At 46.9% G+C, this 14,156-nt stretch overlaps 1 protein-coding gene across 7 annotated transcripts in view; it reads left to right on the top strand.

Annotated features, from left to right (window-relative positions):
* The window catches only part of LOC141734947 (leucine-rich repeat and fibronectin type III domain-containing protein 1-like protein), a 67,608-nt gene extending 55,043 nt beyond the window's left edge, over positions 1-12,565 (top strand). For 5 of the 7 annotated variants that reach the window (XM_074567316.1, XM_074567312.1, XM_074567313.1 and 2 more), the window contains one exon: positions 11,032-12,565. In XM_074567316.1, coding sequence (XP_074423417.1) covers positions 11,032-11,542 — 511 coding nt within the window. In that variant the 3' untranslated portion in view covers positions 11,543-12,565. The remainder of the gene's footprint in view (positions 1-11,031) is intronic. The other 2 variants (XM_074567319.1, XM_074567320.1) reach the window with 1 other exon arrangement.
* The last annotated feature ends 1,591 nt before the right edge of the window (positions 12,566-14,156 follow it).

The following is a 14,156-nucleotide window of genomic DNA, read 5'->3' as shown; positions in this document are numbered from 1 at the left end:
TCCTTCTCCTCAGGGCTGCTCTCCAGCCGTTCTCCTCCCAGCCTGGATTTGTGCTTGGGATTGCCGCCCATCCTCCCGTTGTCATGGCTACGAGCTAGAAAGGAAGCAGGAGGACTCAGTGAGGGTAAGCAAGGGTCTCTGAAGAGGGGGTGGGAGGATGCCTTGTTGGTATCTGTCAAGGGATGGTGAGGAGCTGGCAGGAAGATGAAGCCTCATTTAATTGTCAGCTGTGAGAACATTTGTGACATTGCTGTTTGAAAGAACTGCAAAGTAGCAAAAGAAAGGGAAATGTGAAGCAGAGATGCCTCGGTAGCTGTGACTGGGGTTTCTAAGGGGATTTTCTTCAATTCTCCCACTAGAAAGTAAAGTGAAGCGAGCAAAGTGAAAAGCAGGTAGAGCCAGTGGGTGCATCGCAGGCACAGCCGGTGGTACAGGAGAGTTCTTTAACGGGAATTTTCATCCTTGGCCACGACGGCTGTCAGCTGAGCTGGCAGCCTTCTTACAATTGCAGCAATTCATTCCCAATGAGTTTTAAACTTTCCAAAGTCTTTAGAAATGAGTGACTGGCGCGGTAGCTCGTTAATAAATCTGTAGGGCTGAATTCCGCCTTGTTCCTAAAGAAGAAATGGGGAAGAAAACTGTGTTTCCGTGCCCCTTTCTCAGCCCACGTTCCTGTTATCTGAGAGGCTCAGGTTAGTTACGAAACGGTGAAATTCTCGGTGCTTCAAATCACAGAGCAGCGATTTCAAATACTGCAATGTAATAGACCGTAGTATAATGGGCCTCTCAAAGATGAAAATTCGTACGTTCTCGTTCAGTTCCCACAGAGAGTAATCGTCAAATATAGATCCTTAAAGGAAGTTTTGTGCTAAGTGAGAGGAATGGTAATGGGGCAGCCGTTTGGCATTTGCGGTTATCTGAACAACTGGTACTTCAGGTTACGCTATAAATGCTGGAGTGCTTTAAGTTGACCACATTAACGTGCGCTGGAGAAACAGGAGTCCCCGTATTCGTTTGCTGACCCTTTGCGTGGTTAGGACCCCTCTCAGACTCCGTGTTTCTGGTAAGGTACATAAACATCCGTTTCGCGGAGCCGGTCTGTTGTCACATGAAGATGTAAATCGGGGTGTAGCAGCGTGCCCAGCAGCGGCAGTGCTTCAGCCCTGCCAAAGGAGTTTTACAGAAGGTGAAAATCTCCCTTCCGCCTAGAGCACGCCGCGTAATTTATTTCTGGCAGGCGATAAACTCGTTGCCTGGAAAAAAAGTATGAAGGATGCATCAGAAACCTGCCGCTTCCATCAAGTGGAGCGGTACCGCGGGAAGAGCGGTTGCTATGGCAACGTTGCGTTATCTTGAGAATTTAACTTGCTCCCTTGACTCCTTTATTTCTCCTCACCTTTCCATTTTCTTCTCCCCCTGGGTAGGTATTTGTCGATAAGTGCGCGTTCATCAGTGTCTGTGCTAGGAGCCTGTGGAAGTAAAGCGAGGGAGATGATATTCTTCCTAATTTTCCCTTTGGACTGCAATCAAATTATCCGTTCGCGTATGTGAGAATAACGTACGTGCCCTGCACGTGGTTACTCCGCCTGCGTACGCTTGCACCTAAGGGCACCAAAATTGCTCCTTGTCGTTCCCAGTTTGGGAGATTGACAACACGTAGCCACGCAGCGGTTTTCTCAGTGGCGAACAGGGAAAGGAAAATAGGAGTGGTGCTTCTGGCGCCGCTGGTTACTGTGTTGTCCCGGGTGAGTCGCTTAAATCCTCTCCTTCATTCAATAGAAACTGTCCTACTGGTCTGTCTCCTGGCGCAGGGGTGAAGAACGGTGAGCAAAACCGAAGGCAGGCGTTGGTTATGGAGAAAGCGAATTGCATCAGAGCGAAGCATCTGGCAAGACGAGTAGCAACAATCCAGAATCAGTAAATTAAGGTGCAGGCAGCAACCTGGGGAAGGCATCAATATTGAAAGTAAGAGCCTCGTTTGTTTTCAGAAGAAAGGTCGGGAACCGTTGCTCTACAGCCACGTATAGAGGGAATCAAGAATCGTAACAGCCACTTTGTGCAGCTTTTCCTTCTCTGAGATAGAAATGGAGCTGTATTCTTTAAACAACTTGCAGTCTTGATGCTGATTACGGTTCCTGTGCAATTCGGACTTCACAAGGCTATAATTTTAGTTTAACTGTTGTTGCTCAGGTGTCCTGCCCAGGTTTCTAGTACTAGTCTTGGGCAAGAGACAGCAGCAGAACTGACCTTTGGATACTAAAATAGTAGCGACGAGTATTACACAAGCTTTAGAAAGCAATAATTAATCTGGGAGAGAAGCCACGCTATTTTATTGGTGCTTCCTCATGGTGCGCACGCATGTTCGTGTGTACTTATAGAAGAAAACGCACCTCTTCTGTATGCTGATATCGTTCATGTGCCTCTTGATGAAAACGACTGCTTGTGTTAATTATTATTTATTGTTAAAAGGCTCATCTCCACCGGACCCTGGGCCACTTTTCTCTTGTAGCCTCCCTTGGTGTGCAAGAGAGAAGCGGGGCAGGAACTGATGCTCAAAATGCCCTGAAGGGAACTGCGGGTGCTCCTGGTTTTGTCTGCCGGCGCTTCCTCAAACAGCCAACAAATTAAAAGAAAGAACAAAAGAAAGAAGAAAGTGATTCTGTATTTCCGAACTAGGCTGGGTAAACTTCAATTTGTACTGCAGTTGACAGAAGCAGCAGCAGATTACTAATGCTTCATAACAATCTGACTGATGTCCTCGTCAATTAGAAGCTGGATCTCGTAACATCAAAGGCAATAGTCTCCTAAGCATTGAATTCAATCTTTCATAGCTAGCGATAGCTAACTTTAATTAGCTGCAACTACATGCTATAAATTGGAAGATGAGTATTTAATAGTGATGCTTCTCTATAGATAATTGAGAGACTATACATTGCATAAAACTGCTGATAATAACGTCCTTGTTTCCTCTGTTGAGAGAAAAACTTAGAAATTGAGAGGCAGACTGCTTTTAATACGGAGTACAAAGTACCGTTGTTTAAAGGGCAGAGCTGTCACTCTTGGGGAAAAGGTGATATATTGCCAGATCAATATAGCAATGATTACATCTGTTGCGTGAAAGGCAGTTGGAATCAGCCACGCTACGTCTGCTCAAAAATTCTTAAATTAGTCCAGCGCAGCGCAATGGAAAGCCTCAGGACCACGCTAGATTTCGAACGGTGAGGTTTGAGAGAGGTTTTTGTAGCTCGTTATCGATCAGGCACGTGCCGTAAGACTTTGTGTTTCCTTTCTGGGCGCCCTCGACACACCGGACCCTGTTCGTGCGCTGTATGGATGGACTCGGGTTGGCAGGTGGGACGACGTGCATCTCAACCGGTGGAGTTGCCGCGTGGGTGTGCAGTGACTGTCGTGATTTTGGAGTGTGTCGGGATTGCCGTGGCTGTCCAGCAAGTCTGCAGAGGAACGGTGGCTGTTTGTCAGGAGGAAATCTTGGACAAATGGTCACGTTTGCGTTTCTTCACCTAGCCAGCAGTCATTCCTCAAAAAGGAGGACATACCAATGGAAGTCCAGAAATAAGGGAGCCATCTGACATCTGTAAATACAGGGGATTGCATGACTTATCACTCTTTGGCTTTAATTTTGGTAGCTTTTTTCCTTACCTTGCAGTGCAGCAGTTGTGACGGCAGTTTCCAAGCTTCTTCAGGAAGTTTCTCCTTGGAAACCTCTTCTTCAGGTTTCCCTTTATGGGGAGAAGCCCTCCATTCTCATAGCTGACTTTATGCTGAGTTAATCGGGATTGCCCTTACAAAGCTGGATTCCTCAGACCTCAGAGGTCACTTCTCCATTGTCATTCCCCTCCTTCCCACGCCCCCGTGATCTTTGTTAAAGAGGTTGCCCAGTGTAACCTCTTACTTGCACACCGATTGTGGCTGGAGCATGGTTTGGAAAAAATAATACCTTGCAAATGCAAATGATGGGTGGTAGTTGTTGCACGGTGCATTTTGTTGCATTTGTTTCCCAAATATTTAAGACACTGTGCTCATGTTGGAGGAAGAAAACATAGAATCATTTAATGGTTTAGCTTGGAAGGGACCTTAAAGACCATCCAGTTCCAACCCCCTGCCCTGGGCAGGGACACCTCCCACCAGACCAGGTTGCCCCAAGCCCCCTCCAACCTGGCCTTGAACCCCTCCAGGGATGGGGCAGCCACAGCTTCTCTGGGCAACCTGGGCCAGGGGCTCACCACCCTCACAGGGAGGCATTTCCTCCTGATCTCTCGCCCAAATCTCCCCTCTATCAGTTCGAAGCCATTCCCCCTCGTCCATGGCTCCCCTCCCTGCTCCAGAGTCCCTCCCCATCTCTCCTGGAGCCCCTTTAGGGACTGGAAGGGGCTCCGAGGTCTCCCCGGAGCCTTCTCTTCTCCAGGCTGAACCCCGCCAGCTCTCTCAGCCTGTCCTCACAGCAGAGGGGCTCCAGCCCTCCCAGCATCTCCGGGGCCTCCTCCGGCCCCGCTCCCACAGCTCCGTGTCCTTCTGCTGTTGGTGCCCCAGCGCTGGAGGCAGCACTGCGGGGGGGTCTTCCCCGAGCGGAGCAGAGGGGTGGAATACCCCCCCTTGCCCTGCTGCCCACGCTGCTGGGGATGCAGCCCGGGATGGGGGGGGCTTTCTGGGCTGCCAGCGCACGTTGGCTCGTGTGGAGCTTCTCATCCACCGACATTCCTGTTTCTTTTTGTAGTGTTGATACAGATGTATGGGGGTTTTTTTTAAAATACTATTGTGAAATGTGCTTAACTGATTCGTGTCAGCGTGGAACAGTGTTAGGGCCACAGGGTGAAGTGTGACCTTTGATTGTTTTGTCTGTATGGCCGCAGACGAGACGGTGTGTCTGTCGTGTCTGTGTTTTGCAGGAGCCACCTGGCGAACATTCTAGAATACCAACTTAAACCGGTCCTGTTGTTATCTGCATAGTGACCTGTGAGAGGGGGATACACCCATTTTTGGCAATGGCCAACCATTTTAGAGGCAGTTATGAATATGTATTAGTATAGGAGATATAAACCAAAAATGGGGTCTGTAAGGTGTGTGTCTTGGTTGGGCAGAGACTGCCGGCACACCCAGCGCTGTTTGCTTGCCTTTATTCCTTTAATAAATTCTAAATTCTAATTGGAATCCTGTTTGCGATTAAATCATTTATCACACTATGAATAAGAATCAATTGCTGTCGTTGCCTCTATCGAAAATTTTGGCTTGATTTGCGTGAAAGCTCTATAAATAAGAAACTCGCCATCAATGCTTCATAACTGTCCGTATCTTTGGGCGCGTGGTCATTTCATTTCCAGACTGTTGCATCAACTATGTGAGAATAATTATTTGGAAAAATGCAGCCAGTAGCCTGGGTTCAGTAACGGTCTGGATTTTGTGCCGTCTTAGAATGGTCTTTGTTGTTGTTGTTTTTCCCTCCACAGATGTCATAGATTGTATTTGAGTATCGTTGAGTGTTTCTGTGAAAAAACCCCGACTCTATACCAATTGCTTTTTGATCCCTTTCATCAGCTGAGTAGTCTGGGTGCTCAGGAGTTTGTTGACAGAATCGGTTCAAAAAGACCTCCTGTCGCTGGGGTCCCTCCAAAACCACAAACTTCCCATCCCTTCCTTTACCTTCCCCCCTCCCCTCCCAACCGAACAACAGAAAAGAAGTTCTGCTTATCGAACCTTTGAAATGGTGGCATTGGACTGGGGGCAGAGGGGTCGGCCAGAGGAAAAGTGATTAATTTGAGGCAGTCTGGCCACAGTACGACATTTTCTGACGGGCAGCATCGTTACCAATTAGACCCCAAACAAAAGACTCCAGCTCCGGTTCGGGCTGCTCAGTTTATTTTGTTGTTGACGACGTTGCTAGGAAATACTTCCAGTCTCAAGAAGATGATGTTTTGTCAGAAGTTTCGTGAGCGGATTTCACAGTTGAGCTTTCACCAAAGGGCTTTACTTGTTACTGGCTGACTGCAGACGGCAGGGGAAACGCTGGCACGGATTAGGGTTTACAGATGTTCGCGCTCCTAAACCAGTTATGTTAACTCATTTAAATCCTTCAAAGATACCGTTCTGCTGCTGATCCCTTTGAAAGATGGTGCTTGTGGGCCAGCACCAAGCGTACGCAGACCCTGTAATGTTAGAGAGGTAAGAGAAAAGGTAGCAGAATTTCAGCTACAAAAAGTGATTTGCCAGAATTGTGTCTAAAACCCACAGTTTCAGCAGCTTTTGTAGGTAATAGGAAGCTAGTCCTGATGAAACTCTGGTGTAAATGAAGGGGGTTTTGAGAAAAGACCGATGAGTCGTTATTGTGAAATAAAATTATAACTTTTCTTGACGAATTAAAAAAAAGACCCAAACCCTCCAAAAGAATAGCCAAGTAAAAGGTTTTTGCATCCCCGGAGATCTGAGAGTCTCCTGGCAGACATCGTTTTTTGGTTTCTGTGTCGCTATTGTGAAATGTCTTTCATGCAAACTAATTATTTAAGTAAATGGCTTTGATTGCTGCACAAGCTCTGACTTTGAGGTGGAATAATTCCACGCGGAGGTTGATAAGCTTTACCCCACTTAGGATCACGGTGCCCCTAAATCCCAGTTGCTGGGGTTGTCAAGGATCATGCGGCATCCTGAATACGTTCCGTAACAAACCTGCAATCTCGTCAGTGGTGCTTAAACTGCTATGAGGTCAAACTAAGTGCTAATGGAGATGTTTCTTCTGAAGACGCCATGCTCTAAACCGTAGTCTGTGGGTTCTGGTAGAACGACGAATGACCGCTATTTGTTCATTTATAGCATTACGGAAATAAAGTAAATAGGGTACAGGGAAGACTGTATTTTACGGCAGAAGGAAATGTTCTGCAGCCATAACCGAGGTAACACGCAGAGGTTAACTACATGGCTGTAGGCAGATTGCCTGCTCGGTTGTGAGCTGTCCTTACTCATTTGTCGAGGTTTCCTTGAAACTTCCTAAATGTGCCAAAATAGCTACCTTTCCCGGGAGACGTGTCTGTGAATAACTGCTTAGCCAGTGTGAAGAAACCTGCTCTTTTACCTTGTCAAGACTATACGCTTCTCCTTATTCACGGCGCGGAAAACAGCCTTGTGTTACCAGAAAAGCTGGTGGAAGTCCAATAGATGTTTGGTCTTCTTGAACATCGGTACAGATGATTTGCACAGGAGATCAGAAAGGCCTTCATTTGGAACCTCCTCTTTTTGATGACAGTAACTATAAGAGTATTTCAGCAATAGCTGGGTGCGCTGTACTGCAGCGCACGCTCTACACAGCTTTCCACGGTAATTAGTCAAATTTCAATACCGAACTCTCCATTGAATAATCCCGACAGTGATGCAATGCAGAAAGTCGCAAGAAGGAAAATGAGCCTCAAAGGCTGCTGAAGAAGGCAAATAATACGGACTTTAAGCTAGAAAACAGTACTTTGCATAATTTTTGCAATTACACCTCCCTCTCACAGATGGGCGGACTAGAAAGATGCTTTCTGTATGGTTTTTCCTTTCTCCTTCTGTTGCTTAGCTGGTCTTCTGAACAGTGCCACCTTCTGCAGAGCTTATCCATGGCACCCCTTAATTTTTTGCAACCCCGGGGTTCGGTGACAGTTTTGTTGATGTCAAGCAATTTTGGGCTCTGTGCCATGGTTAGATGTGGTCGCCAGCAGTATTTTTCTGGGAGGCATGACTGATTTCAGAGCCTTTTAGTGTTGAAGGAAGGCAAATAAATTCTCCCACCTTCTCAGTCGCGTCCCTTTGTATCACAAGCAAGAATCATCCGCTTAGTTTCGGCGTAACTCGGTGTTTGGACTGAGGGAGGAATGCAGTCCAGCCCGAGCCACAGGGTTCTCTTGTCCTGTTTGGTCGCTGTGACTGAAAAATTAGGTATCTGTCTGATAATTGATAATGGCATATGATTTGGGAAGGTGAATGTCAAGCTGAGCAGTGCTCTGTGAAGCACCAGCCGCATCTGCCAGATGAGCATTGAGGGCCGCCTTCCCTCGGGGAGTGTGGGACAATCACTGGCTGCACACTACCAAAAATTGCACCTGAAAAAGCAAAGGATGGATGAACTGCTTTATGGAGGCCTGGTCCAATGAGACAACACAGCCTTGGTGTTTGCTTTGACGTGGCGTAATGTTACATCACGACATCACTGAGATAAATTTGTTGAAGAAAGGAATAAGCAAGGAGCACGACGTATTTAGAGGATTCGGTGGTCAGCCGGAATAGGAGATGTATAACTGTAAAGCAACAGTCACGACAAAATGCTTGTTCCATAAAGGAATGCTTCCAGAATGGGATGAGTCTGTTGTTAATGCTTGCAGCTGGGAGACCTCATTCTGCATTGCCTGCCCTCTGAAGGAGTGACGGTGGCCATGAGCAATTTCAAGGATTTGTTCTGCTGGTCTGAAGAAGTTGCTAGCTTTCCGCGTTTCCTCCTACATAGATGTTAGATTAAATTTCTCACTACGTACACGCTAGGGGTTGTTTGGGTGTTTCAATGCGACAAAGGAATTTCTGTGTAGATTCTTGTGGTAGTTCTCGTGGTAGTAGTGGTATGGTCGGCACGCTGGAGGGAGGGGATGCCATCCAGAGGGGCCTGGACAGGCTGGAGAGATGGGTCTGTGCGAACCTCGTGAAGTTCAACCAGGCCAAGTGCAGGGTCCTGCACCTGGGTCATGGCAACCCCAAGCACAAATCCAGGCTGGGAGGAGAACGGCTGGAGAGCAGCCCTGAGGAGAAGGACTTGGGGGTGTTGGTGGGTGAGAAGCTCCACACGAGCCGACAACGTGCGCTGGCAGCCCAGAAAGCCCCCCCCATCCCGGGCTACATCCCCAGCAGCGTGGGCAGCAGGGCGAGGGGGGGGATTCCGCCCCTTTGCTCCGCTCGGGGGAGATCCCCCCGCAGTGCTGCCTCCAGCGCTGGGGCACCAACAGCAGAAGGACACGGAGCTGTGGGAGCGGGGCCGGAGGAGGCCCCGGAGATGCTGGGAGGGCTGGAGCCCCTCTGCTGTGGGGACAGGCTGGGAGAGCTGGGGGGGTTCAGCCTGGAGAAGAGAAGGCTCTGGGGAGACCTCGGAGCCCCTTCCAGTCCCTAAAGGGGCTCCAGGAGAGATGGGGAGGGACTCTGGAGCAGGGAGGGGAGCCATGGACAAGGGAGAATGGCTTCGAACTGAAAGAGGGGAGATTTGGGCGAGGTATTAGGAGGAAATGCCTCCCTGTGAGGGTGGTGAGCCCCTGGCCCAGGTTGCCCAGAGAAGCTGTGGCTGCCCCATCCCTGGAGGGGTTCAAGGCGAGGTTGGAGGGGGCTTGGGGCAACCTGGGCTGGTGGGAGGTGTCCCTGCCCAGGGCAGGGGGTTGGAACTGGATGGTCTTTAAGGTCCCTTCCAACTCAAACCATTCTATGATTCCCCTCAAACCCTGTTTTTCCTGCAGTAAAGATCTCATTAGCTTAGAACCCAGCAGCATTCTGTGGAGGTCGTGAAGCTGCTGTTATAAACTAAACCTGGGGCAATGGTTATCAGCGGTTTGGTGAATTCGAATTGGACATTAGGGGAAAAATAACTACTAGGAGGGTAGTTTAGTGCTGGAATCGTGCCTGGAGAGCTCATGGAAGGTTGTCAGGTGTTGGCTAGGCAGAAGTGTGGTTGACCTCATCTGTTTGTGATAGTCCTGCTCTGTGTGGGAAGCCGGGCTAGAGATCTCTGGAGGGTCTCTTCCTTTAGTGTTTCTGTGACTCTGTGATGGTGCAGGTACATCGACAAGGGAGTGTTTATTTTTTCATAGTCACAGAAATTCAGTTGTTATAAATGAAGTGGTAGCAGCCACGCGTTCAGAGAATGTTCTTTTGAAGGTGTGGCTCTTCCTTCTTTCCCCTCTAAGCGTTGTGTGGTCCCTAGTCCCGTGGATGACTGCTCGGAAGAGACTGTATGACAAGTGGTTAGTCTTCTCCACTGGTTAGTCTTCTCCACCGCCACCTTTGTGGCCAGGAGAACGCCACATTCCCACCCACTATAAATGGATGTCATTTCACCGAGTCCTCTGCAGCAGTGCTCCTTTATTCCAGTGAGGAATCCGAGCCAAGCGTAAGGAGAGCTGGTCTCCAATGAGATACTGTGATTCCTACGGTCATGACTGGGGTCTGAGGGAACTTGTAACAGCGCATATAGCTCTTCTTTTGGGATCCTTCTCATCCGTTGGTTTAGTACAAATGCTGCTTTGTGGTAAAGGAATATTTGGAATTGACGTTGAACAATCTCAGTGTCAGGGTTGCATCAAGGCAAGGAAGTCAAACGATCTCAATATTGGGGTTGCATCAAGGTAAGGAAGTCCGCACGTGCTGTTCTTGGGCTACAAAAGACACCACGTAGTTGCAGGTGCATATACTTTGCTCTGATTGCTCCTACTGGTCACCTGCTTACAAGACACTGAGCATCACTGAGCTGTTAGAAGATGGAAATAAGGTTAATCTGTGAACCAAAGGTTTGAATTCGCCCTTTTCCCTTGATCTTCGAAATGTGCTTCCTGTGGGTGTAGAATTACCAAAATACATTTTTAAGTGTTGAATTTCATCCTTTTCTGCCACCTAAGTCCTTAAGTACGTTGCTTCAGTTCCTTTATGTTTTTTTTGAAAGGCTGACTGTATTCCATTCTGCTCAGGGCTTGTTATGCCCTTTTCTGCGGAAACTGTGGAAATTTAAGATAATGCAGATCAAAACAATAGCTCAACGATAGTGACTTCTCCGCTGGCCATTGGTAAGCGTGTGCATTCTAGACCGTGTCTGTTTGAAACGGTAAAGGTATTGTCATTGCTAAAATCTGTATCATCCATCCCTACTGAGTAACCTAGGGAATGCCAGCTTTCTGCTGCTTGCTCCAGTTGCCATCTTCATCTTCTGCTCTGTTAGTTTCCTTACGGTGGCATCGATAGTCAAAAGATCTCTCCTTAGGCTCGATCAACGTGGACGTTTACTGTACTTATTTTCTCTTCCAGGATGATTCCAGCTGCTAGTAAATCCTTCTTCTTGACTGATCTGGTTGCAGGACGTGAGTACGACCTCTGTGTTCTTGCTGTTTATGATGATGGATTGACATCTTTGACCGCAACCAGAGTGATCGGATGTGTGCAGTTCACGACCCAGGAAGAATACAAACAGTGCCGATCCCTTCATGCGCAGTTTCTTGGAGGAACCATGATCATCATTATCGGGGGTATCATTGTGGCTTCGGTTCTTGTTTTCATCTTCATCCTCCTCATGAAATATAAAGTCTACAACAACCACCACAAAAATAAAACTACTAAAGTTAATAACGTCTGCTCTCAAACCAATGGAAGCCAAAGTGGTTCGATGGCTCGATCCACTTCTAAACTTTCAGAGAGGCGGGAAAGTGTGCACCAGGAATGCTCGGGCTCTTCCATCAAAGGGAAAACTGTTGTAGATTTGGATTGTGAAAAAGTGACTCCAACCAACACAACCTTTTTAACGACTGACGCATTATCTTAATGGCCGTTTGATGGAACAGGACACACCAAGGTGGTATCGCTTGAAACATTTTAATGCGAGTGGTTGTATTTTAAGCTTCACTACTATTGTCTATTTTTAAGATCAGATGGTTTAAAAAATATTTTTTTAATCTGTATACAGTTCTTGCATTCTTAACTATTTTGTTTCAATATATTAAATATAAGTGTGTGATTTACAAGATTTTTTTACTGGTTCTTTTATAGCATACACCTCTGGTATCAAGGCAGCAGCATAGCTAAATTCTACTAGGTTTGTCTTTGGTGAAATGCACTATTTTTTCATTCGGTTACCAACCAGCAGCAAAATTGTACTCTCAGGATCCTCGGACTTCCTTTCTCACAGCAGAGTCACTTCGCAGCTTAAACCACTCAGCTTTTCGAGGAATGATTTGTTATAAAAAATTACTAGCTTCTCAGTACTGGGTTATTTTGTTTGCTGTAGGTGTGTTGTATACATGCTGCTCACAAAAGAAGTTGAATCAGTAGAGGTTCCCCACTAAAAAAAAAAATTTAAATTAAAAAAAAAAAAAGATAATGGAAAGTCCTTTAGCATATTCTCCTAATTATTCAGTGGCACAGAAAAATGAACTTGTATTGTTTGCTTTGTAACAGTGGTTATCTGTCGAGACTGTGCCTTTGAGAAACCTCCTCTTGTTCTCGGTAGTCAGATTCACCTTTGTTGGGACAGGAGGAAGACCTGGGTTTGTTCTTTCTAAATTGTAAAACTTCACAAACCGGTTGAAATTAGATGTGTTTCGCTGTGCACGTTTTTGCTATGCTGGAAACCATGCCATAGCCTCCCCCTCTGAAAGCGTACTGCTGAAGGTTTGTTGTTTTTTTTTCCTTTTTTATTGATAAATTGGTTGATTGAAGACCCACAGATCAAAGCTTCCATGTCCTGAGGCACGTTGCACTCTCTCACTGTGACACTGCATCTTCAGATGGCTTTTATATCAGTCTCTTATTCCTGTAATACTGCATGAAGTGTAATGTAAGTGGCTGATAGACGAATTATGTGAATGTGTCTGGTCATTTTAACACATCATATCGAATAGTGAAATGTTCCTTTTGTTTCAAGGGATACTGTCGGACCAAGACGGGCCCAAAGTTTAGGTTTTGAAACAACTTCTACAAGGCCTGCGGGGAGCTGGTGACCTCAACGAAACAGTGTCCCCTCGGCCATCCTCATCGGTTGCTGATTTTGGGTGGTGTTTCGATACCTTTTACCAAACCTCAAAAAACGGAATGCGAAAGCAATCGACAGGAGAGGCTTGCAAGCCGCGTGGCTGGCTTGTGTCTTCCAAGGCGATTGTGTCACATCTTTGCAATGAACAGGAGGGGAAAAAAAAAAAGAAAAAAAGTATTTTTCCTAAGGTTGTCCCTTTAACAGACTCAAAATACTTCTCCTGTTTGGATATGACAGAATAGACGATGGAAAGTTACCTGGCAGATGGCCAAAAGCTGTTTAACTACACAGCAATTAAGTACTATATTTTAATATAGTTAGTCTTACTAACTGCCAAAGTACGAGGCATTTTTTTTGATGTTTTTGTGATGCACAGATTTGCTGAGGCCTCTGTTCTGTTTTGATTCTCAAGCATAAGTGGCGGAAAAAGGAATTTGAGGGATTATTTGTACCAGTGAGGCAAGACTATGCAGCTACACTCATGTTAGTTTTCTTCTAAAAAAAAAAAAAACAAACCCAGAAAAACAAAAACCCAACAAAAAACTGTATGTGCAGCTGTGCAAATGGGTGGTTCTTGTGAGGTAGATGATGGTGTTTGTGCTTTCCAGGATTTTCCTCTGGCTTCTGTCTGCCTTCCAGGGACGGAGGCTCATCGCTCGCCCTCCTAAGGCACAACCACCTGAACCCGCCTACGGTCACTGATTTGAAATGCCCTCGCAATCCCCACCTCTCGCAGAGAGCAAATTCATTCATCTTTGGCCAGACACAAAATTCAGCGCTGGAAATTGAACACGGTTTTCTTAATTACTGCGGCCTGATTGCTATGAGTATCATGAATGGCTCAACCCACCTGTACATTAAATCTGTTTAATGGTAATATCCTGCCACTTTCTGCCAGTAGCCATTTCTGTCATGCCCTTTTATTTGGTTCCTACGTATGAAAATGACGTATTTTGACACTTCGTAGGACCTAACATGGGTAGCACAGCAGCCTAGCCTGCTGCTTTTGTTGGCCTGCGGACCACGGGCAGACACGGCGTGTTAGTCCATTCTATAACTGCTCTTCTGTCGGGTTCTCAGGTTGTCCATCCTACCGTCAGGGGAAAAGTGTCAAACTAGTAGCAGCTGGGCCAGCATCATCCTTCCCGGCAGGCAGCTTACTGGATTTAAGTATTTCTCCCTTGGAAAGGGAATTGGGGTTTGGTGCGTTTCTCCAGGTTGTTGGAATGGGTGCAGAGGAGGCCCCGGAGATGCTGGGAGGGCTGGAGCCCCTCTGCCATGAGGACAGGCTGAGAGAGCTGGGGGGGTTCAGCCTGGAGAAGAGAAGGCTGTGGGGAGACTTCGGAGCCTCTTCCAGTCCCTAAAGGGGCTCCAGGAGAGATGGGGAGGGACTTTTTACAAGGGCATG

Source organism: Larus michahellis, chromosome 26, assembly GCF_964199755.1.
Source record: "Larus michahellis chromosome 26, bLarMic1.1, whole genome shotgun sequence".
Classification (NCBI taxonomy): Eukaryota; Metazoa; Chordata; class Aves; order Charadriiformes; family Laridae; genus Larus; species Larus michahellis.
This window is presented reverse-complemented; position numbering and strand designations above follow the sequence as displayed.